The following is a 25,935-nucleotide window of genomic DNA, read 5'->3' as shown; positions in this document are numbered from 1 at the left end:
TGTATAATTTTAAATGACGTGCACTAGGAATGACAATAGCCAAGAATTTGGTGTCCTGGCGGATTGTGACCTGACAGTAATATGCAAACTGCAACCATCTTGCAGGCAGCATCAAAATTGTTTTTAAATTTTGTTTTAAATATTAAGTGTTGTGGTTTAGGATTGAGACACAAACAAGTTGCAAAAATTCCAAAGGTAACTGGTTTGACAAAACACAGATCAGAGACAAAAAGGAAAATTAATATATCTGTAGTTTAAAATCAAGTCCACAGAAAATGAATTAACTATCAGACACATTTATTCATTCAAGGGAAAATCTTAATTATGATCCCTGTGGATGTGGACGCACAGAGGGTGAAATGACCTGTGAAGATCTGTCACTATGATATAGATGGAATTCTGTGAAGTTTGTCATTCAGTAAAAGGGTAATTCATGAAAGTTTCACACTGATGACTGAGAGTGACAAAGTTATTATACAAAGGTGGAATAAATTAAAATTGCCTCCTTCATGTATTTTTTTATGAAAGATGAAAGGGGAAGTGCTCGCTAATAAATGTCACTCAAAAGAACAAGTGGCAACACAAAACAAAAAAACTAAATAAGGAATGTTACAAAGAAGGGCACAACACCTTTGCAAACACAGTAATGAAAAGATACTGTATGTGGAAATAGAAGATGTAAAAATTAACCTTAGCGTCTAAGCATAAGACAACTCTCAGCCAAAGACTGAAATTCCTGTATGATTTTTGAATCCAATCTATATTATTTCAGAAGCTTCATACAAAGGTTTAACCACAGATTTGTACAGATATTTGCATAGCACTCAGCAGTCAATAATTTAAAGACAGAAGATCTGGTGTTTTTTGTTTGATATAAATTACTACCAGGGGAAGCATGGATTAGCTGTGATTAGCTTTGCTGCCTTGCAGCACTAGGATCCCGGGTTTAATCTAGGACTTGGGTGCTATCTGCATGGAGTTTGTATGTTCTCCCATTGTTCACATTGGCTTCCTCCAGTTGCTCCAGTTTCCCCCCATGGTCCAAAAACATACTTAGGATAATTAGCTTTTGGGAAAAACTGGCCCTGGTATGAGTGTGTTTGTGTCTGTGTGTGCCCTGCATTGGACTGATGTCCTGTCCAGAGTGTACCGTCCCTTGCAGGACATTGCTTGGCTAGACAGGCTGCAATTTTCCCATGACCCTGTATTAGAGAAAGCGGTTATAAAATAGATGGATGGAGTAGTACATAGGTACAAACTACTTGTACCTATATATCTCATACAGTATATAAAGTGAGTCCTTGCCACAGTAAAATAATGCAGGCCAATCAAATCTAACTAGGTTGTTTTTTACTTGTGCTTTAATAACATTTTTATGAAGTAACACTGAGAAACAGAAATGTTCAGAATTGGTCTTGTCAACCATGGTAGTTGCAGGGATCACAAATCCTCTTTACTCTTCAAATCTAACTTCAATCTAAATTGATTTTAAACACTTCTTGTGATAGAGATCTTAAACTCAGATAGTGTGAAAATCTTTTGGGTTATGCAGGAAGCAAAACAGATGACCCAACTTTGTAATGTGGTCTTCCATCTTTCTTTAACTAGCATACCCATCTAGTCCATTATAGACTTGATGAGAGCTGAACTTTTATTATTTCAGAGTCATCTGACCTTACTTGAATGAATGCCATAACAGGAAGATCAATATATTTTGTTTTTACAGTGAGGATTCTACAGATTGTTACATTTATAATAACAATAGCTGGACAGAACTTAAGGAGAAATCACATCTTTTCAAATTTTGGGATTTTTTCTATCTAGTGTATCTACTGTGGTGTGGTACAATTCCCTATTCATACGCTCTTACAGATGGCTAGATTATTTTTCCATTCAATCTATGACATGATTCATAGGGTGCTGCATCTTGATTTAGGATTTTTTAATATTTCTTTCGCCCTGAAGCAGAAATCCATTTTTCTAAGAAGACATATAGTGATGACCCTGTCAAACAGACATCCCCTTTCTTCTGTCTGCAGAGATGACAGTTCCCAGCAGAATTCCTGTGGCTATGATACTTAAGGCTAAGCTTGAGATCTTAAGAAATCTAAAGCCATATACATGGATAAGCCACCTTTTTTCCATTGAAGGATTACGTTACTCTTGATTATTTAATCATATGATCTTGGGATAAAATTGTTTAAGAATGCATCAAACTTAAGAGCTTTATGAGGATTTAAATAGCAGTCTCATGTTTTAGAAATAAGCACTAGTAATATAGTACCATCTCTACATAAAGCTGTTAGTTGTGCATTATTAATGTATTTAAAGTTCTACTTGAGGTATTATTATCAATTATATAACAAAAGGTCGACTTACTTTCATGCCTTTAGGTGATCTAATCCTTCTGTTAAATGCAGTGCTAACTGTGGTAGCAGTTGTGGTAGCTGGGATGTGATGCAGAAACATTTAAGCACTAGATGAGGTTCTTTAATAAGTCTTTCCTAAACCTTGTGAAAAGGATATATGAGAAAATATCAGAAACATAAAAATAGTATCCAAAAATGAGCAATAACTGCCTATGAAATTTGATTCTAGATTCTGGATTCTAGATTTTTTTTCTGTTGGTACAGTACAGCCTATACAATAAATAATATACTATTAAGTTGATAAAATAAATATTTCAATAAACATAACCTTGAAAAAATTGCTTTTAGCACTATTGTACTACTTTCATTTAATATCTACTTTACTAATCTTAATGCACACTAAAGTGTACAAATATTGGCAATAATTGTCATGCCCGACATCCCTCCCTAGAGGGCACTCCACTGCTCCCATTATTGTTCGTGTGATTAAGCTCTCCAGGTGTACCCTTTTAGTGTTATTATTTAAAGACCAGCTCCTCCAGTCCTCGGGGCTCATCATTAGGGTAAGATGTCGCGAGGCCCACCTAGCAGCAGGAAACCCTACGTCCGTCTCCTGAGGGCATAGGCCTCATCCCCGACACCTCCCACTTCCTGAGCCCGGGGTCACCCTTGGACCTCCATGTTTCGTTTGTCCGTGTGCTCCCCCCTCCCAGGGACTTTAACTTTGTCGCGTCCCAGGATGGATTTCTAGTTTATGGACTCTCTGACTGTGCTTTGACCTGCCCTTGGACCCATTTGGATTTGGATGCCGTTTTGTCTTCCCCGTACACTGTCTCACGGACTGTCACTATTATTTTGTGCACTATTAAACACCTGTGTGTTCCCTTTTACCACGCCTCCTGCTCTTACCGCATCGCATAGGGTCTTTTACAAGATCTGACACGGATTTCAGTCCGTCTTCGTGGCAATAATGTGCTGATTAAAATTCAACATAGCATTGTGGTGCAGAAAATGGTAAAAACAACGAATTCCTTAACAATCTTCATGTGTTAATATAGATGCTTTTCTTCCAGCAAGTGCATGGTGAGAGCTAATTACTGCAACTGTAATTGTTGCATGTCTGAAAATGTGTGACTCTGGGCAGGAAAAAAACATTCTAAATTAAGTAGGTTGAAATCAAGATCAGAGTGATTTTAGTCACTTTGATGTAGATGCAAAACTTTTTAGTTCAGAAATGAAAGGTCAAAATGTTCAGACATTACATTAAAACATTTGGTTGTAAGTTGCCAGCAAGCAAGACTTGATAAAACCTGATATGACACCTAAATATCTTCTGTATTTAGTGAAATGTTTTTTTTGGTTTGTTTTTAATTATTTAATTAAATGAAATTAGATTCATATACAGTAGTTTAATAATATGACATCTGTAAATGTATTGTGAAGTATTTATCTTCATTAAGTTTTTTGTAGAAATATGGTCTTGACATGTGGTTTAACTGGGTTTGGTAACTTGTTCAAGACACTTGCCTTATTCTTGATGGCCCAAGGCTTGAATTTCACTGTATCTTTGCCACATAGATATCTGTTTGATGGGTATTTGTCACTTTATCTACTGTACAGTATATTAAAGTGAAACTGAAGTCAGAGGTTTTGTAAAACTACCTTTTAGGTACACTTTGAAGGAAGTTTCATTCTGAACCAGAAGTCAGTGGAATTATTCATTTTCATGTACTCAAAATCAAAAGATAATTTCAATAGAAAACTCTTCCAATAAAATATTTGAGCCGTTAATAAAGTTATTAAAACTACAGTCATTCTGCAATGCATGCTCATTCTTAAAGCAAAAAAGTTACTCATTTTAATTATATTTATTAATTTCTTCACATTATTGTGAAATCATGTCCCCATAAAGCCCTAGGAGTACATTCAGAAAGGCTTCTTATTTACCTGTAAATTAATGCAACTATCTATCTATTTAAAACAGCAATAAACAAATGTGCCATTATATATTTGCTTCCTTTTAAAAACAGCTTACTGGAAACAGGCCTGCAGGACATGAAACCAGTCCAACGGGTTTTAATTTTTCATGATTCTCAAACTCAGTTCTTCATGAAAAATGTACAAATCCTATTGGCTTGATGAAGAGAATGTATTCATGAGAATTTTACTTGTTAAGTGTTTTTGTCTTTTTCTTCTATTCTCATTATACTTTGGTTGATATACAGTATGTCTTAAATGTTGAAGGACCAATTTACAAAAGAGCTGGATAAATTGATATTTTCCAAATTAACTAGACATGACTAATATTTGTTGAAATAAAAAAAAGTGTTTTAATTGCAAATAAAATGTAATTTGTTTTGAAAAAGAACTGTGGGATGCAGTGTATTACAACAAAATAATTAGGATCATTGTTTTAAATAAATTATCTTCAGAAAGCTGACTTGCTACAAAGGAAGACTGACTTGCATAAAACTGTTCATTGGAAATAATGGTATTGTCATTTTTTAAATGCATGGAATTGGCTCATACAGTGCCTATAGAAAGTCTACACCCCCCTTGGACCTTTTCACATTTTATGGAACCATGATGTATTTAACTAAGAATTTTTGTCACTCATCAACACAAAGTACTCTATAATGTCAAAGTAAAAAACAAATCCAGACATTTTACTAAATTAATTAAAAATAAAAAAACAGAAAATAATTGAATGCATAAGTATTCACCCCCTTGTTTTGACACACCTAAATTACCTCTGAAGTAACCAACTCTCTTCTCCAAGTCACATAATTACCTGACTGGAGTCCACCTGTGTGCAGTTGAGGTGTTTCAGATGATTTCAGAATAAATACACCTGTGTCTGGGAGCTTTCCCACTTAGTGTATTTCCAAGGAAACACTACACCATGAAGACCAAGGAACATTTAAAGCAGATCCAAGACAAGAAAAATACCAGCCAGTGCAAGGATAGAAGAAAATTTCCAAGGCACTGAATATACCTCGAAGCACAGTGAAGTCCATCATAATAAAAAGGTGAGAAAATATTGAACAACTGTGAATCTGCCCAGAACTAGCCGCCCCCCAAAACTGAGTGTCCGGGCAAGAAGAGCCATAGTAAGGGAGGCCACCAAGAGGCCTGTGGCAACTTTAAAGGAGTTACAGTCCTCCATGACAGACATGGGAGAAACTGTGCATGAGACAACAATAGCACGCACACTTCAGAAATCTGGCTTGTACGGAAAGGTGGCAAGAAGAAAGCCTTTGTTGGAAAAAACTAATATCACATCTTGACTGGAGTTTGCCCAAAGGCATGTGAGAGACTCAATAATTTGGAGGAAGATTTATGGTCTGATGAGTCCAAAATTGAACTTTGTTTGGCGCAAACCTAACACAGCACATCACACTGAGAAAACCATCCCTACAGTGAAGCAAGGTGGTGGTAGTATCATGCTTTGGGGGTGCTTCTCTCGGCAGGGATTGGAAAACTCATAAAGATAGAAGGAAAAATGGATGGAGCTAAGTACAGTCATGCTGCAATCCGCAAGAGCACTGGGACTTGGAGGACGACTCATCTTCCAACAGGACAATGACCTGAAACATAAAGCAAAAGCCACACTGGAATGGCTTAAAACCATAAAGGTTAATGTCCTGGAGTGGCCCAGTCAAAGCCCAGAGCTAAATCCAATTGAGCATCTGTGGAATGACTTAAAAATTGCTGTTCTCAAACGGTCCCCATCCAAGTTGAAGATCTTGAGCAATTTTGCCAAGAAGAATTGGCAAAAAGTCCAGTGTCAAGTGTCATGTGCAACACCGATAGAGACTTACCCAAAGAGATTCACAGCTGTAACTGCTGCCAAAGGTGGTCTTACCAAGTATTAACTCTGGAGGGTGAATATTTATTCATTCAATTATTTTCTGTTTTTTTTTTGTTGTAAAATGTGTTTTTTTTTACTTGAGCATCATAAAGTACTTTGTGTTGATGAGTGGCAAACCATCTCAGTTAAATACATCATGATTCAATTCTGTAACACAAGAAAATGTGAAAAAGTCCAAGGGGAGTGTAAACTTTCTATAGGCACTGTATTTTTAACCTTTCAGACTTACCTTTCTTATAGCTGAAAGTTATTACATTCAGCATCCATTGTTACATTCATTGTTTATCTAACTGATTTCTAAAACCTGTTGCAGAATTTTCATTAGAAGGCCTCTCTTTCTTACTGAGCCAGTGGAAGTCTGCATTATATTTATTTCACGTTAAAGTAAATAAGAGTTGCCGTAAGCAATCAGCAGAACTTGACAACCAGAAATGCATGTTTGTGTTCATGTCCTTTCTGGATCACAGTCATTTATCTTGGCTGTCAGGTAAAGGGCAGAGCTGTAGAAGGTGAAACGTTTCTAAATAGGTCAGCCATGTCACCATGGTAACAGCCAACAATGCATTCAAATAGTGATGAAAGTCTTGAACTCAGAACATCCTTAACCATTTAACAAAATCAGAGTTCACGATTTTTCAAACATATTTGCAGCATTCATAGGTGCAGTTTTATTTTTCCAATCTAAGATCTTCTGACTGTGCCTAAATCACTTCAGCACTTTCAAAACCGCAACTATGGCAGTTGCTTAACTGACTGAATTTTACATTTCTCTGCTAATTGAATTCAGTTTTACACAATTGACAAAATAGTGCTGAATGGACTGAAAATGAAAATGGATCCAAGTAGCTATTTGTACCATCTTAAATTACACAGTAAATTAACTTTTTTAAGTGTACATTACAAAATGAACTTCATATTCAAATTAAGTAAGACAATGCGAGGCAGAGATGGATTGTTATGAAAAACATAACTGCTGATGAAAACAGGGAACAGTACTACAGGCACAGCAATGAACAATGTGCTCTATGCTGCTATTCTAGTGCCATTCCACTTGTATCATTTGATGAATCTGTTCATTAAAATTTCTTAGAAAAGTTTCTACTGAATAATGAATGGTGATATCATTATGGGAATGTATACTGTTATAATGTCAGTATTTTTAATATCCAGGTAGAGATTTCATAGATGACCCCTTAATTCAGGAAAACACTTGAAACTGTAATAATCAATCTACATTTTACAGTGATTTGCCATCTACATAATAACATAGTACTCTTAGTTTAAGGGTGGCACAGTGGGGCCTGGTGCAGTAGTTAGCATTGCTGTCTCGAAGCACTGGGGCCCTAGGCTCAATTCCAGACATGGGGTGCTATCTGCATGGAGTTTGTTCCCCTGATCTTGTATTATTTAAATTTAGATATTAAATTTTAGTTTTATGTGGACAGCAATTACAAATAAATAAAGATCCATAAGAAAATAGATCTAGGTTTTAACATATTAAGGTCTTAAAGACAGTAATATGAAATAAAGATCAAAGAAGATCCTTGTGATGTAAAAAGAAAAGCTGTACAAAGCTATATAAAGTATTATAATCTTGTGTACAATAAACTGTAAAGTTTATCGTACACAAGATTATAATACTTTAGAAATTAGAAATATTATTTTATTTCTAATACGGCAATGCCTCAAAACAGATTTGGCATTCAATGCACTGGATTTGTGTACTGCACCATGAAGTGGACAGTCTCAGACCCACATGTGACATAAAGGATATAATAGATTATGCATTGTAAACAGTTATGTAGATGTGAAAATCATGAATATTAAAAAAATCTTTCTCAGATTTTCTAAGAATATCTAAGAGCATTATCTACAGTACGTCACTCAAAGCAAGTTTTTATTGCCATTCTATGATGCTCCATAATCAATATTTTACCCTAATTTTCCTTTTAATTCATTTTTATTCTTAAATGTACATCATGCATTGGAATGACTTTGCCCATGTCACACTCCAGACTAAAAGCACGAACGTCACCATCTGGAAAACAAGGCTTTCACTTAAATTAATTCACTTGCAAGTTCATATGAAGCATTCAAAAAGGTGCCTGTTTTGTGTTTAGTATGAGGTAAATAGAGGCACTAAAAATAAATGTGTAGATAAATTATGGAACATGTGTACTGGAGATAAGAGAAAAGCAAAAACAAAAACTAAAGTTACTGTCAATGATGTGTCCTCTCTTAATAAACATTAACACAATTCAATATATGAAATAATAAAACTGATGTACAGTATAAGATCACGTTTTTAGCTATATACAATTTCTTGCATTAGGAATTTGACTTTTCACATACCCCAACCTGCTCTCCATGAGACACACAGGTGGGGAGAGAGAAGCTTGGGGTCAGAGCACAGGGTCAGCCATTTATACAGCACCCTTGTAGCAGTTGGGGTTAAGGGCCTTGCTCAGAGTAGAATTGCTCTGCTGGTCACAGGATTTGAACAGGCAACCTTCCACTCACAGCCACAGATCCTTAGCCGCAGTGCCACCACTCTGCCCTATCCATATATACTGCTGAGGTTGGAAATTGTATACAAATTAACTCTGGAGCAAAAAAAAAAAATGTTTAATTTAATTTTTAAGTTTCCATGCTAAATCTGAAGGGATAAATCCTGCCTAACCTCAATCACTTTTTAAATCTATGGAAAAAAAAATATTCTCAGGAATTAGCTATGGTTTCTTTTTCTTGAAAACATAGGCTTGAGTGGGCAAAAAAATAAAACAGAGCATAGTAAAAAAGGTAGACCATAGCAGGCATACTGTGAAGATCTCATAGAAATCTGCACACCAAAAAATGATGCAATTAAAACAAACATCCATATTCATACAAAGATTATGTTAGAAAGACCTCTGAGCACAAATTAACGCACAAATTTAAAAAGTGCACTTTAATCAGTCTAAATAAACATTTAATTTATCTTTTCAGATTCTGACCACATATTTCTGTTCCTTTCAGCCTAGCTGTCAGGAATGTATTTTAATAGATTTCTTATGTTGTTTCAGTATAATTTATCATTTAAAATCAATGGAATTGTACTGCTTGATGTCAACTCTTCTTAATGTTAACATGTCTAGTGTACAGGTATTGAGTTAAGAAGCACTGTAAAAAAATCAATCATATAGGTTAAAAAGATCTTTTTAATGTTCAATTTGATTCCTGTTCCTCTCATTTTAATTAGAATATATATTAGTTGAGTACTAAGAGTATAAGTAATTAATGCATTCATATTTATTTTTAAATAAATAAATCAATAAAGAAAAAAAGAGTCTTCAATCTGGCGATGAAAGACTTTTTAATGTTGACAATCAACACACTAATAAAATTTATACAGATGGCTTGTGGTATGTCACTCTTCCAAATGTCAAACTTATTTCATACAAGATGCATTTAGCCCCCTCTGCTGTTTAAAGATCGATATTATGACAGAAAAACTTCAGACTAATGATGATGATAATAGGCAATGTTTAATATCTAGCCAAAAATTCAACAAGAGGGATCTATAGGTTCCACTATCCTAATATAATTCTGAGTAAATGTATCAACATATTAAAATTCAGATGAACTACTCATCTATTACAACAATACATTATTTTGTTACGGTAGTTGAAGATATTGGAAAACTATGATTACTGTAATATACACAATATTTTCATGTTCGAAAGCACTAGATCCCCAATCTGGATGTAAATGCGCACAAAACATTATTAGAGCAATTCCAGTTAAATTTACTTTGAACCATGATGCTCAATACACAAAATCCACGGAATTTCCATGATAAGCATAACATTAAGTGCACATATTTGAAAACACAAATGTCAGCTAATTTTGGTTAAAAAAATTGTATGGACTTGTATTTAACATTTATTTTCAATTAAATTAGTGTAAGGACATACTATATATATATCGTTTTTAAAAGAATATTTAGAAAGGTGAAGTACTTTTACCAATTTGATAAGAATGCAATTTACAGAATGTCACATAGACAGTTTACCTGGAAAGCCCATTTGTGTAAGGAAAAAAAATAACATAGCAGCTCCACAATTGCTGTGCACAACAATTGATGAACCAGAGGTTAAAACTCATAAAAAGGAGGGTTTTCATATCAAAACAGGATATCTGATGCCCTACATGCAATTCTCAGCGATAAATAAAGTGTTGCCTCTCAAAAGTCTTTTAAATTGCTCCCTTTTGGAGAAAATTTACAATTAACCAGTCAGTGAACTGCTGAGTGTAAACCGCCCTCTGTAAAAAAAGACTTCTAAATTCTGAACTGGGAGTTGGAAGGAAAAAAAATAACATAATGCAGATCAATGAAACCGTATTTATTTGTTACAACGGTAAAGAAATTAGAACATAATCGCCACTGAATGTTAGTTTCTTCACATGCCCAAGATTATGCAGACAAACACAAACCTTCTACTGCTAAATCTATGATGGTGGTACAAGCCAAGCTGTTCTAAATATGCAACAGATATGTAAACACAAATTAACCGATAGTTAAGCTCAGAAAATTTCTGGAAAGGGGATTAATCTCCCTGTTGTTAACATGAAATTGTCTTTTTTGCACATCCGCAGGGGTTTATGTACTGAATACAAACAACAGGACTAGCCTCTCAATAACCCTAAATGTGTTAACACATTGAGGAATATTTAAAATAACATACTACTGTATATATGAGGCAAGGCTTTAGCCAAAGTCTCCGATTGGAAACAAATCTCTTTAATATCTAGAATATTTCACTCAAAATATGGTAAATGCTTATGATGTACTCCCATGCTCACATACAACCTTGTCTACCTTTATTTTACAGAAATGTATTCACCACAGGGGAATATCAATACCACAAAGAATCAGTCATTTAATTAGAAATTATTTCATACAGGCAAAACTGACCACAAGGAGAAAATTAAGATTTTATTGTTTTTTCAAAGATTTCTATTACCACCATTTAATAGCTGTCACCTCACTTAAGTCTTAGTATATAGTAATTAAATGATATATATGAAATATACATTTTCCCTTTTCCATTTTTTCCCACACTGAACTTTAATTATAACTAATAAATGTGAGATCAAAACCAAAGCTATTAATCAGGAAAGACATCGCCACATGTATTTTAGATGATAAAATGTCCCCATCATTAAAGAAGATTCTTTATTTTACAGCAAAGCTTTCCAGTGACAGCCTTGATAATCAAGACTGACACAGAACCTGATCAGAAATGTGCTAGAGCAATGACAAGCCGACACAGCGGTGTAGTTGCACGAATTAGAGAGGTTGCCCCAGAAATTAATGGTTTCATTGCAACATCCAGCGTGAGACCTTTGCCGTCAAGAAAATGCCTGACGATTTAAAATCTGTTAAGACTGTTGTGAATTGTATCAAGGCTCGAAAAATTAATTCACATCTGCTTTGCTCGACTAAACAGGCTCACCCCTCTCACTGAAATGGTGCTTTTTTATTTTTATTTGTTGTTGTTTTTTTTCTGTAAAACACTTTGAGAAGCCACATTTTAATATATCAAACAAAGCTTATTAGTATAATATTTATATATGTATGTGTGAGTGTGTGTGCACATGCGCTCATGTTGGTCATTGAGACTTTCTGGGGTTCCTATGAGATGATGACTTGTAGGTGGTACTTGGATGCTTTGGTTGGATTAGGGGTGGTACTTGGTCCAAAAAGTTTGAGAACCACTGGGTTAAGGGATTACATTAATTTTGGTGTTACTGTGGTAACTAGAGAAGACCAAGTCTCAATACCGTGATCACTGTAATTCTATGGACAGAGATTATCACATACAGAACAACAACAAACTCCTGAATTGCATAAATAACACACCACACAATTCCAACACTGCCAAAACTGCCTCAAAAAATAAACCCTCCAAGGACAGTTTTGTATATTTGTGTTCTTTGAGTATCAAATGAAACACAAAATTAGGCTTTATCAGAAAATCATTTTGATCCTACCTTTTACTAGAATTCAGAGGACCCTCATGTGCTGATGTGTTGATGCGTAAATGAAATACAAAGCCAAATTTACGAGATGTGATTATAGGATGAAAATAGATGTGAATTTAGGGATGTCTTCAGATCAAAGTTAATGACAGAATCCAGAAGTAAATGTTTCATTCAAACATTAGTAGCTTACTGTCCTAATTCTAAAAAACATATTGCTGATTAACCCTTTACTGTGTATCTGAGGTACAACACATGGCACCTGGACTGGATGTCAATCACTAGGATACGGCAAGACAACATTGTAAAATCCAACACAGTAATGACAACAACAAATGCTGCAGAAAAAAGAAATCTATGTTTCAACACAAAGAGAAATCACCTGAATTCTGCAAATCTGGGATTACATTGATCATCCACTGTGAGAAAGTTATCACCTCCTGTAATGGTTCAATATCAGGTGATATCACAATGACCCAAAAAATATTTTCAGTGTTGTATCCTTCCTACTGTACATACGTCTACTACACCATCAAGTTTTATACTATGTTTTTGCTTGCTGTCATGCTGCTCGTTCAGTTGTCTAAAATAACAAATGCTTGATCTCACTGTGAACATATAATTTATAACCACCTCCAGAGAAAAATATCAACACTTTACCAGTACCAGAAATGTACCTTCACTGTTGAATGCTAATTGTTAGAAAATAATATTGTCCAATATTAAATGAAAATGTCCAAGCATTTCACTCAAAGTCAGAGGATTCAAGTTCATCACATAAATATTTATGGTATGTTGGGTTCTCCAATATTAGTTGATTCCCTATTTCTGTCAGCAATATAAATACACCAAGGAATCACAGAGGTGCACTTATTTGATTTTCTAAAGAGAACCTGATAAAAATAAAACACCATGAACAGCAAATGATTTGTGTTTTAAATAACAGCATGTAGATATAAGCTGGTATATCTTCCACCAGAAAGCCTTGGCACGTGAACTAATTAAAATATTATAATCAATTCAAAGAATACAAAAAACTCCTTAACATGCTGAAACATCATCAATAGCATGCTTGCAAAAGCATGTCTTCTGTTGACTAATTTACCAATCTTTTGGACAGCTTACATTTTGAACCTTCCAAAGAGCACGTGGGAAAAACGTATGTACAGGGAATAGCAGAAAGTCAACATGTGAAGACAGTTCCTTTGTTTATTATACATTGGAAACAGATCTCATAAGGTAGCAATTGTTGTGATAATGGATCTTGAATTACATCATAATGTACTACTGTGTAATTTAAGGTCTCTTATCACCCAGTAATGGATCAAGACTTTTTCAACTAATCAATGATACTCAAAGGATAGTGCATAATTCAGGTTTATCTGCCCCACAGGAATAATGCCAGAACAATGTATATTATGCTTCAATTAAAATATATAAAAATATATTTAGTTTCTGATGTTTTTTATAGAGGACAATATTTTCAACAATAACTTTAAATATAAATGAGGTTTACCCAGTTAAGAAGATGTTTGCTGGCTGAATACATAATAATACACATTTAAACCCAGTTCAAGCCAAAATCAAATTTAAAATTACAAGTACCAGGGAGGTAGGTCTGATTGATTACATTGCATGTCACCCAGATACAGGTATACCCTAGCTTAAATTGCATGCTATCGGTCTTTCTGAAAGCTTACATTAGAACTTCCCGTAAGTTGTGTAGTACAAACATATACCTTTTATAAGAATATTTCTATAATTACACAAAATAAATATTTATAGACAAGATAAAATATTTACCGAAAAATGATTTATCAGGGAATTAACACACTCACCCCAGCTGTGCAGCTTCCCTACTCAAAAGAGGACTCATTTGAATGCCATCACATTAATACTTACATTTAAAAAATATTCTAAAAAGATAATATTAAAGAATATGAAAATATGATAAATGCATACACAAGTACATAGAGGGCCTGTATTATACAATGCAGTCTTGAAGAGCCTGTTTAGAAATAGTTACCATTGAAATGCAGGAAAGGTATTCACTTGTTAAGCTGTCTCTATGGATACAAGGAATTGTGTTCTCCCCCAGTACCTCTCTTAGCTAATTCTTAGATGTCACAGTTTCAAATTTGTTATCAACACAGTTATTAGCAAGATTCAAAATTAAGCACATAGCACAAAAGTCAATATAAACAATAAAATCATTTTGAAAGGACTTCTTTGTAATAACAAAATCCCTCCAGTGAACCAATCACATTTTAGTTGAATGCTTGCCTCAGCTATTGATGTGTTTGTAAATGATTTAGATTTTTTTATATTTAACAAAACAGGTATGTCCAGGACTGAGTATAAATTACTATGAATTAGAAAACATGGCTTATGTATTAGTTAAATTAGTTAATTAGCTTAAGCAATTAGTTTCATACAGTAGAGTATGTAAGTAAACCAGAATTGTGCTAATCATTTCAAGCATTTACCTGCACATTGTAAACACAAAATTAAATTTAATAAAAAATGAAGTATTTACCAATTATTTCAGAAGTATTTTTAAAATGATTCCTTCTGCTCATTGAGAGGATACAATAGCTCCAGCCTTTGTCAAGCACATTGTCCATGTCATGCTCTGACACTGTACCCTGTCCTAGGGAAAATACTGTACCCTTATCAACCATATAAGTTATATATGTACAGTATGCATACATGTGAGTGTGTGTTTAGTAACTACTGACTGCACACAATACAGACATCAGAGGGTCACAGTGCTTCAATTGGCTGAGTTCTTAATTTATCTAATTATTTACAAGAAAAGGTCATTATCATCACCTTTGCCTGATCTTTGCCAAGCACTGGAATAATGAGACCTTTAAAATCAGTAGATTATGTTTGTGCACCTCTGCATTACTTAAAAATGATATGTACAATAAGTATAATTGGATGGAATTACAATGTCTCTACTAATCAGAATCAAACCCAGTGGTTAAATTTGATTCCAGTTGAAACTGGCCATAAAATGGTAGCAGCATGGTTCTTCTCATGAAGAAGATCAGACAGATTCTGTGCCACTGTTAATATTTATATAATTAAGTAGTACATTTACAAATGGTAGATGATTAACAAGTGCTAGGTATGGTTCATTGGGGCAGAGCTTATACTGGTTTCTGAACATGAAGCAAGCAGAGAACACATGAACAAAGAACAACAAAGAGTGTCTGCAGTGAGGACCCACAACCCACCAGTTATGAGTCCAGAGACTGAATATTCTACACTGCCCATTATCATGTAGTGCAGCACTGTATGACCCAAACAAGTATATATAGTATGCTGCTAGTTGCCAAAACAATACAAACAAGGCTCATAAAATTGAAAGTTGTTGTTTTGTGTATATCATACTTCATTTTCTTTTTTGTTCAATGATGTGTAAGTAACTGTAGCGGAGGTAGTGCGGTGACGTCAGCGCCCTCACTGCACGTAGCAGGGACCTCAGCTGCCTGGGCTGGGGGAGGTCTCCTTTAGCACACGCGGTTGGTTCCCTATTGCGTTACGCCGGAGACCCGGGTTCGCGCCCCACGTATGCGGGACGGAACGGGTGGCGGGGGGCACGACACCTCGCGGAACCGTGACGATCACATAACCACACATACAGTACAAATCCTTTAAGGGGTATTAAAGTTGATCTGGTTAAAGTGACAGTGTAATTTACTACGCTGATCTTGATTTGAATCAACCAAAACATTTGAATCACTGTTCAGTCTGAAAGTCTCAAACTCTAAACCAAGATACATTTTGTATTCTGTCAAAGTGATCTAATGCTTAATTGAATGAGTTAATTGCTAGGATTAGTCAAGAATAATGTGACATTTAACCATGGATTAAATGAAAGATTGTAGACCCTGTAGACCCTCCAAAAACTCTGTTGTTTTTTCTTATTTTGCAATTACATTGTTTAGATCGTGTTTATTGTGCCTGTGCATATTTGTTTTTGCTCCCATGTCTTGGTTGCTGAAGGAATGCATACCCTTTTATCACTGGTGAGCAGCCTTCCAGATCTGCAGGGATGGGAAAAATTCTTGAAGAACAAGCTCTCAAAGTAAGCAGAGGAAACAGGAACATGTGCAAAGTGCAAAATAACATACACAGGAGTAAATAATTATATGGAACTCCATCTCCAACACATAATCTTTGATTATGTTACATCCATACTATAGAACATTCTCAAAACTGTGACAAATGCAAGAGAGTACAGACAGGATTACCCTTAACAGTCACAGTTTAATACATTCCAGTGCAAGGCATATACAATATAATGTATGACCTTTTTACAATTTTTTATATATGCAGTCGACATGAAGTTAAGGTTTAATCATTCGTTCGATATTTTCAGTGAAGCATGTACTGTATGAAAAATGGAATGCAGTTTAATGAAGTCAGGGGGATACTACAAATTCTACAACTACTTTCCAGAAAACAACAGAAAGAAAATATAAGCTAAACATCTGTGCACTTCAGGTCAACAAGTCCATTGTAAATTAGGCTTTATTATCTAGGAAAGCTGTTTATTTTCCCTGAAGTCCAGCAACAACACAATTTAGCAATTCATCACTAGTTCTTTTCCCTGCAGAATGTACAGTAAATGTAGTGCCTAAGATCTCCAGATAATTACGTTCTTGTCAATACAAAGCAAGACTGGTAATGTTGGTTCATAATTTTACTTAAACACTTTTCTCATGACAGTAACAAAGACTTGAATGAATGGTGTTTTAACTTCAGTGATTCACATTTTATCATTTACCTTTCCTATCTTTCCTTTTATAAAAGAAGCATGATTTAGATAAAGGGGGGTAGATATTTGTGCAACATTGTGCAATGTATAATCCATAAAAAAAGTAATTTACAACTTTTATATTCTAAAGAGTGTTTATGTTATTGGAGAATTCCAGTTGTCTGACCAATCTAAATTATTCAGACGTGTAATTTTTCCAAAAATTGTTTGGAAGAATCATAATGTTACCATTTTTATCTGCACTCACTGGAGTCCAAAGGAGCAATGGTACAGGAACTCTCACCCTATCAGCAACTTTAGAAATAGTAGTAACTTTGCATTATGACCAGAAGACCTTGACTAAACTAGATTTGTCTAGTAGAAACTAGATTTGCTAGACATCAGCTTTTGCCCTTGACATTTACAGTATATTCACACTCACAACAGAAGCCAATTAACCTACCAGTATGTCTTTGGACTGTGGAAGGAAATCTGAATACCCAGGGGAAGCCGAAGCAAATATGGGAAAAATATACAAGCTCCACGCAGATAACACCCCAGCTCAGGAACTGAACACAGAGTCATTGTACTTTTTTCTCTGCTTTTTGCATCAGAAGTCATTATTATGCTTCTACTGATGCTGATTTATCTCTTAATCCTTCTTCCCTTCTGGCTGAGCAAGAGTATAAAATGTAAAAGTTCTTTAAATGTTAGTTTCAAACATGTTCACTAGGTGGGCTTGGCTGATATACCACTTCAATTATTGTCACTGAGTCAGCTCAGAACCCAGAAAAAGATTAACTCCCAGAAATTAACTCACTTCTCTGAGATTTTACAAGAAGCAGACACAGTTTAAACACACTCCTCTGTATTATTTATTACTGTTTTAAATAATGACAGCAAAGAAATAAAATAACAGCACAGTACGAATGCAAGACAATTTATGCAAGGTCTTAGAAGATAACAGAATAAGTGAAATGGGGCAAAAGAAGCAATAAAGTAATGGAAACTCGTCTATATAAATGGTATATCCCATGTAAGGATACAGTATTGAATCAGGAACTGGCAGGCTGTCATGTAAAATACAAGCCTATATAGTGACATCCTGGCAAGTGCATACAGATAAAGTAAAGGATGTTTCTCAAAACATGAAGTGTGCCATCAGCGTATGTCTACTGTATTTGATGAAATGTAAAACACAAGAATCTTTGACTGCCATCCAAACTAGAGGACTGTCAAAAAATGATAAAAACTGCTTACTGAATGGCATGCATTTCCAGTAGTGCTTACTTTTCCAGAAAGTAAATGTGAATAAAATAACAATGTAAGCAATTTAAAATATCACTTCCTCAAAAGTACATTTAAAGAACAATATATATAGAGAGAGATACATATGCTCTAATTGCTTTTGTAAATACAATCAAAACATAAAATCTGTCCAAAATCCTTGATAATTTCTGAATATAATTAGAAAAATGCAGGTTTTCATAGGCAAGACAGTAATTACTTTAACAAAACATGGTTGCATGCCTACCTTTTTACCACATCTGCTCCATTCCAGCATGAGAGCCCATCAGATGAAGCCAGATCACTCACACACAGATGATCTGCAAGTCCAGCATAAAATGTCTGGTACAGCCGCAGACTATTAATGAACTCTCTGAAATTAAATATACAAATAAACAAAAAGCTCATTTTATATTCTATTTTTTCTACTCTACGGTATACCCAAAAAGTAAAAGGAACTTTACCCACCATCTTGGATAAAAAAAAACTCTAACAAAAAAATGTTTTGATAGGATTTGATTATAGTACGTAAATCCGGTGTAAGTGGTCCAACAGGTTAGAATTACTGGAATATGGAAAAGGAGGTAAAAATAAGCCTTTAATAATGTTTTAGTAAATCTTAGAAACTGTTTTTCAATACACATTCAAATGTATGCTAGGTATCCATATGCTGTATTATGATTTGCTTAAAACAAAACAATCTTACTTTCGTCTGCTGGCAAGAGATTCTTCTGTATTTCTAGGAGGAACCTTCAGAGAGACCAAATCTTTGGCATTCTCAAGTGGAGAGCCTGATGACTGTGCTGATTTTCTGTTCGGATGTCCGCACATCTTGTGTACCTACATAAGAAAGAAGTATCACACATTATAAATGTTTCATGTATTGAAATGATCCATATACTATCTACACTAAAGCTCACTAAAATTCCCTTTTAATCTTCTCTAAAAAAGACCAAGCAAGAAAAATAAATTGATATAATCTGTAAATGTTCTTACGTCAAGCTGAATATCTGAAATTTACAGAATATTGCAAATGCATCTTATGGAGACTCCAAATAAATGGAGATACTGTGCTGGTATTTATTATGTCTCTTTCTCGTGATTTTCTGTATAGTAAGAGACACAGAACATAGCATAGCATACTTGTGAGTTTTCACAATCCATTCTCATCTTCGGTTAATATTTTTTTCATTTTAAGGTACCTCCTAGACACCAGAATGTACCAGAAAATATAGATACTGTATATGCAGAAGGGAATTCAGCTTCCTGGCTAAACTATGCAAATTATGGAAAAATACAAGAAGGTAACCGCAACAATGTATTATATATTAGCAAAAAATAATTATAAAACTGTTATTATGTATTAACAGGCAACAGCACACCTGCGATTCATGGTTAGAAATGATTAATTTCATACAAGATAGTGGGTTATATGTGCATCCTATATACAGTAATTTAAAAAAATAGAAATCGATATATTGACCAAAAAAATTGCTTTCATGCTTTTGCAAGCAAATTTCCTTGTTTAGTTCAAATGAAATATACTTCAGTTTAAATCTGCTTGTTTATTCCTTGAGCCACCTCTCTTGACAAAATCCAATACACAATAATTCAGTTGAGTCAGCAGTAAGTCCTGTGTTAGCCAAAGTGGTCCAGCAGATGGAGATATTGTGCTCCAGAACAGTCAGTTTCTGACCTTTTATAGCACTGTATATAGTACTCTCTTTTAGACATAGGTAATAACATTTGTATAGCAAATCCCTCAATCCTTTTTACTAGTCTAACATTCTTGTGAGATCTGCACCTTTCAACTTTATTCCAGAAAATATTAAGCAAATTTTCTGTTGCAACTGTTGAAAATTACACTGAAAAATATTTATTCCTCAACCTTCTCAGTAGATATCCCAATTGGGATATCTGACAAGCACTGTCTTTTAAAGACTTTGTGTGCATGGTACTACATTGGGCATCCACATTCTTCCTGAGTTCTTCTGACTTATTTAAGACCCAGGTAAATTCTGTTGATTTTATGGAGAACTTGGAGATAATTTACTGCATGCATTCCCTGGGGGAAACTTCTTTAATTCTAACTTGGGAAAACAATCAGAATTTGTTTCAAAACTACCTGTTACCAGATTTGTTGTAATTGAGATCTGTGGTGAATGTGAAGTCTTACAGTGCTCTTCTGAAATTTGTAGTACAACCCTAGGAAAATCCCAAACCTTGGTTTAACAGTTGCTTTGGACTTTGGGATGCTATTCTAATTAAGATGTTTTCATTTAAAAAAGCATTTCTCGTCGAGTTCAGCAGCAGGTACCTACAGTACATGTGTATAATTTATGAATGTAATGTGTTTTGGAATTTTAGAATGCTTAAAAGTGCTAGATATCCAAGTAATTTAAAATGAGTGGAGTTCAGCTTCCACCAGATACTTTTTTTTTCACAGCTTCTAAATAATAACTTGATTTTCTGTCATTCCCAGGTATTTCAGATTGTACCAGAGTTGTTCCAAGCTCATTCATGTTTTTGCCATTTTTGTGATCTTTTGATTTTGCCAGTAGAAGCATGGAGATTGGTCCATGCTTCTTTTGCAGTCAATAATGACATTCTAGTATTTCTTATCTTTCATTGCATTGCTCTATGTGCATTTTCAAGTTTTCCTCTAATCTGAATATTTGTGTTCAATGCATTAATGAACAGAGGCTTGCAAAACAATTAGGAATCACTTTGTCTAGTTATTGTTGTCGTATATATAGTTTTTATAATGGTGGCATGTGTGTCTGACTGACATCAGTTGATGACAGAAAAATCAAAGGTTTAGGATTTTCCCCTAAAAGCAACATTTTAGGGGAAAATCTTAAAACAACTGCCAGTGAATCTACTGACAACCTCCAATGTGCAGGGTGAAGGTATCAAAATCCACAATTCACAGAATTGAAGAGCAGAATTACAAATATTACACTGCAAGATGTAAACCTCTCATCATCCCTGAGAACAGAAAAAACAGATTAGAATTTGCTCAGATGCACAAAAGTGAACCAGGAGAGTTATGATAAAGTTTTATAGACAGATGAGCATGATACAACTTTACAAAAGTGATGGAAAAGGGTATAGGGTGGAGAGAGGAATTGCAGATACTCTCAAGAACAACACCTCATCTGTGAGGCATGGTGGAGGTAATGTCATGTTTTGGTTTTGAAGACTTCTTCAGGCGTATACATTGCCGATTACACAGTTAATGAAGGCTCCAGAGACTCTACAATGTTGTTGGTTTTTACTCTTCTGATCTGCTTTTTAGCATTGAATTAACCTTGACTTGTATTTTATTAAATGGTTGTTTTATCGTGTATTTTTATTAAGAAGCCAGAAAATGCAATATATCTAGTCTAACCTCACCAAAAAAAAAAAATTAAAATGGCTATAAACATTAAACTAGATTATTCCTTTATATTTTTTATATTTGATGTGTTTGGGTTAGCAAATAATTTGGAGGTTCTGCACCTATGTGATGTTTATTCACCCAAAAAAATGAATAAGCCACTTTATCCTTTTCAATATATAATATACAACATGTTACAATAATGCCCAATGAAGTCACAGTATAATATATAAATATATAATAATGCAATTGAAGAAAATAATCATTTTCTATCATAATCATTAATTAATATCATACCTCTATGATATTTCTATCATAAATAATTAATATTAAAGTGATATCCTACACCATTGTGTTTTTAATATACTGTATGAATGGGTGGTTTTGTATTTAGAGCTTATGTTCTTACCTGAACTGACAGCTTTGGTCCATTTATTTGAGCATGGATTATAGCATCATTCACAAGTGAATGCAAGTTAAGCAGTACTTGTTCAACGTCATAACTTCCATGCATGCTATTTGACACTTCCTCCAAAGACCTTACATACTCCCTCCAGTGACTGTCAATCTCTGCCATGTTGGCCAGGCATCCTCTGATCACATTTAGACAGTATCCCATACAAGGTTTGCTTTGTGTCAGCCCTTGGCAATGGGGGCAGTACTGCATCTTGAGTAGTGCTCTTTTGCACTCCTTTGTGTATTGCAAGTGGTCTGTGGTGTTAATAACTTCAATTCCCAAGTTCAAGGCCTGTAAGAAAACACGTCCTGGTAGCATAGATCTTCCTATTTGTCCAACTGCCAACTTGGGAAAGGTTCCAAAGGGATTCAGGTCCCTTCTTGTCATCCGTATGCATTCAGCATAGTTAATCGTTATATCTGTCAAGCCAGGGTTTATGAGGTGGTTGTAAACCAAAGGGAACAGGCTATCGAAAAATCTGTTGACAAAATCCTCAACGCTGACCTCAGAGCCCAACACAAAAAGTCCTACATCTGTAAAGAGTTCCTTAACAGATCCAGCAGCATCCGCAGCCATGTTTCTGTATGTTGTGCGAAACAATGTATTTGTGTGGTTCTCAGCATGCCGGATGAGTGTTTCAAATGTTTCTGAAAAAAAGAAGACTTCTATTAGGTGTTTTGAAAAGTGAGAGCACATGTTTTTAAAACAATATTCATTACACAACTTGAGTATTCTAAAGCTCAACAGTCAAGAAACTATGCAAAACTTGTGGAAGTGCATTTCACTTTGTGAAATTACTTTTCTTTTAAGTAGATATATTCCAAAGAAATGTGGAGTTTCTCAAAGTAAGAACTTGTTGTACTTCTTGTGCGATTTCTTAACTTTTTTTGCACCTTATGAAAAAATGTCTGCCCACAATATATTTTCAGTTTTGCATTGAAAAACAAGCTAAAGAAAAACCCAAGTATTATTCTTAAAATGCAAAACATGTTAAATCACCTTCTGAAACAGATGTCCTTAAACAGAATGATTTAAATTTTGGCATTCAATATATTCTAGGGCATCAAGTTGCATCAAGCCCAGTGAAACTGAATTGCATAATTTGTCTCTCTGAGCATGTGAGTACTTATAAGCATTACCTTAATGTGAAGGCCTGTTAAGAATGTGAGAACCGTTTAAAATAATGTAGTCTCCAGCCAGTGATATGGTAAAGAAGATACTTCATATTACTACATATTATTCTTATATTATGTACAATATATATACTACTTAGTAACTCGTGATGTAGTGTTGATTTCCACCTCTATATATAACATGTACTGTATGTACTGTACATATGAATTGTTTTTACTTTTTGTAATCAGACATGTTACAACAGTCTGGAAGTTAATTCTAGTGATTCAAGATCCTAAATAAATTGCAAAACTAACTCTCCCTTAAAATGCTTTATCTAATTTTTATCTTTGTTGTATCCAAGTATATCTGATTAGCATTCCCACATAATGATCTCTGACTCCCATTTTATATCCTCTACAAACAGCAGAAAAGAAGGAATGATTTTAAATAGATCTCATATCAAGCATGCAAATTATTTAATTACTTTTTATTAGCAAGTGTACAAACATGTAAAATAGGTTTTCTAAAAAATATATATATTTTAACTTCATGTACTAACAATGACTTCTAATTTGTCATATGAATCTGACAATATACAGCTTTTAATAAATAAAACAATTAAGAGTTCAAGCTTGTACTTTATAAAGCTCCAAGTTTATCTTTAATTCAACATTTTAAACAATTCTGAACACTTGAAGGCCACACTTCATGTACACAAACTGAAAATTTTCGGATTTTAATTTTAGCATGCAAAGACATATACAACAAATTAATTATATAAATGAATGATGAATGAAAAATACACATCCTTTCCAGTTAAAATACTTATATTCGATGAAATTGTTTACATCTAAACAGATAGTTGTCTCAAGAGATAAAGCTGAAAGAATAAAATATTAAGTCAGAAAAAGATTTCAGAAGCAATCTTTGTTTTCCTTGTTGTAAAGAGCACTCTCCCTTTGAAGTTAATATGAGTTTTGAGGTTTGATTTAACTTGCTAGAAAAAAAAGATATTTACATTTACAGAAACGTTTACTATAACTACACCAGTTGCAATTGCTTAAGTCTGAACACCATCTTTAAAAAAATGTAAAGATATCACCATGCCAACTGCTACTGGGTGCAGCCAATCTGGGAAGTAACAAGACTTTTTAAACACATTTTAATGAAAATAATTACTTTATAGAACTGGCTCAATAGAAAAATGTTGCAAAATCCAGATACAAAAATATAGAATATATAGAAAGGAATATGTAATAGAAATGTAATTTAATGTTGGTTCATGAATAATTTCAGATGTTAAAATGCCCAGTTAGCTTATCTGTACTATCTGCAAACTAACATATAGTATGTCATTCATAAGACACTTGTTCAGTAGATTTTATTTTATTTTCAATCAACACGTATAGCCTAATGTTAATACTGTATAAAAATCCTTCTTTGAAAAAAATGTACCAAGTTTAATTTGTACTATTTACAACTCCAGATTAGAATATGACTTTGCATGTTTGTACTGTACCTCACAAAATACTGAAAATATTAATTCATCTTGCAGTCAGGTGTAACTGTTAATTACTATAGGGTCAATTAAAATACAAAGCATTAATTACAACAGAAACTGGCCAAAGAGAACTGGAACAATGTACACTCTTGGCTGACTTTTAATCAGTTTCAGCTGTGCAACATTTCAGATGGCAAAATAGTCTCAGTGACTGTTCCCAGTGAGAGTAATTCAGATAGTCATGAACTGAAGTTAATCCTCTCAGACTTTTCATGACCTTGGATAAAGATCCTCCTGTAATGAGTTATGTATCTGCCAATTAGTGGAGATGAAAAAAAAACTATATCACTTCACCAGTCTCAAAGCACATGATCTGGGGTCTACAAACGTCTAATATGTACCTGTAATGGTAAAAAAAATGGAACTACCTGAATAAATGATGGACAACAAATATTTTGAAAGGAAGGGCTTCCACACAAGTTTTCCTCATATTATTTAAGCAAATATCAACCCAGCATGTTTAGGAATAAAAAAAAATGTTGGACAGGCCTGGTGCCTATGACTAGAAAGAAACCACAGTGGCATTGAAAAAAGGGTGCCTGTTATGACGAATTTGGTAGAAACTTCAGTGACCTTGCTGATGTTTTAGAAGCAATGGTTTCTAAGATGATGTAAGCATGGAATCTAGAGGGAAACACCTAATCTGCAAAGGGAAACTGAGGGCTTGAATCATACAGTATTCTCCAGTATGCTTATACAATCAATCCATAAAATAAATCTTTACCATCACCTGTGAGTAGAAGAACCTCTATATTTCACAGGGAGTCAGTATAATTTACTGTACATAGAACAAGTATTCCAACATTGCCGATGCAGTGTAGCTTTACTTAGCACAAGACCTACAGAATTAGCACAAGAGCTGCAGAAGTCTATTTATAACCTTAGTACTTGGTACTAAAGTATTTAAGTGAATTACTGTCTATGAATATTTCAACATAAGCCAGAGAAAAAGGATTAAGGTGTATCTTACACCTTGTTATGCAGGTGTAAGATATCCTTGTTATATTCTTACATTAACTACAAATGACAACACTGGGTGAAACGTTTCACAATTTTGTTAAGTCCACCAGAAGTTTGATTTCACTAACATCAACAACACCAAACTC

At 34.3% G+C, this 25,935-nt stretch overlaps 1 protein-coding gene across 5 annotated transcripts in view; it reads right to left on the bottom strand.

Moving 5' to 3' along the window:
• Positions 1 to 25,935, bottom strand: part of gpc5a (glypican 5a) — a 350,786-nt gene that overhangs the window by 268,484 nt on the left and 56,367 nt on the right. For all 5 annotated transcript variants that reach the window (XM_088603546.1, XM_088603556.1, XM_088603535.1 and 2 more), the window contains exons 3-5: positions 22,105 to 22,799; positions 19,023 to 19,156; positions 18,564 to 18,689 (exon numbers count right to left, since the gene is read on the bottom strand). In XM_088603546.1, the coding sequence (XP_088459672.1) occupies positions 18,564 to 18,689; positions 19,023 to 19,156; positions 22,105 to 22,799 (955 nt within the window). The remainder of the gene's footprint in view (positions 1 to 18,563; positions 18,690 to 19,022; positions 19,157 to 22,104; positions 22,800 to 25,935) is intronic.

Source organism: Lepisosteus platostomus, chromosome 2, assembly GCF_059453375.1.
Source record: "Lepisosteus platostomus isolate fLepPlt1 chromosome 2, fLepPlt1.hap1, whole genome shotgun sequence".
Taxonomy (NCBI): Eukaryota; Metazoa; Chordata; class Actinopteri; order Semionotiformes; family Lepisosteidae; genus Lepisosteus; species Lepisosteus platostomus.
This window is presented reverse-complemented; position numbering and strand designations above follow the sequence as displayed.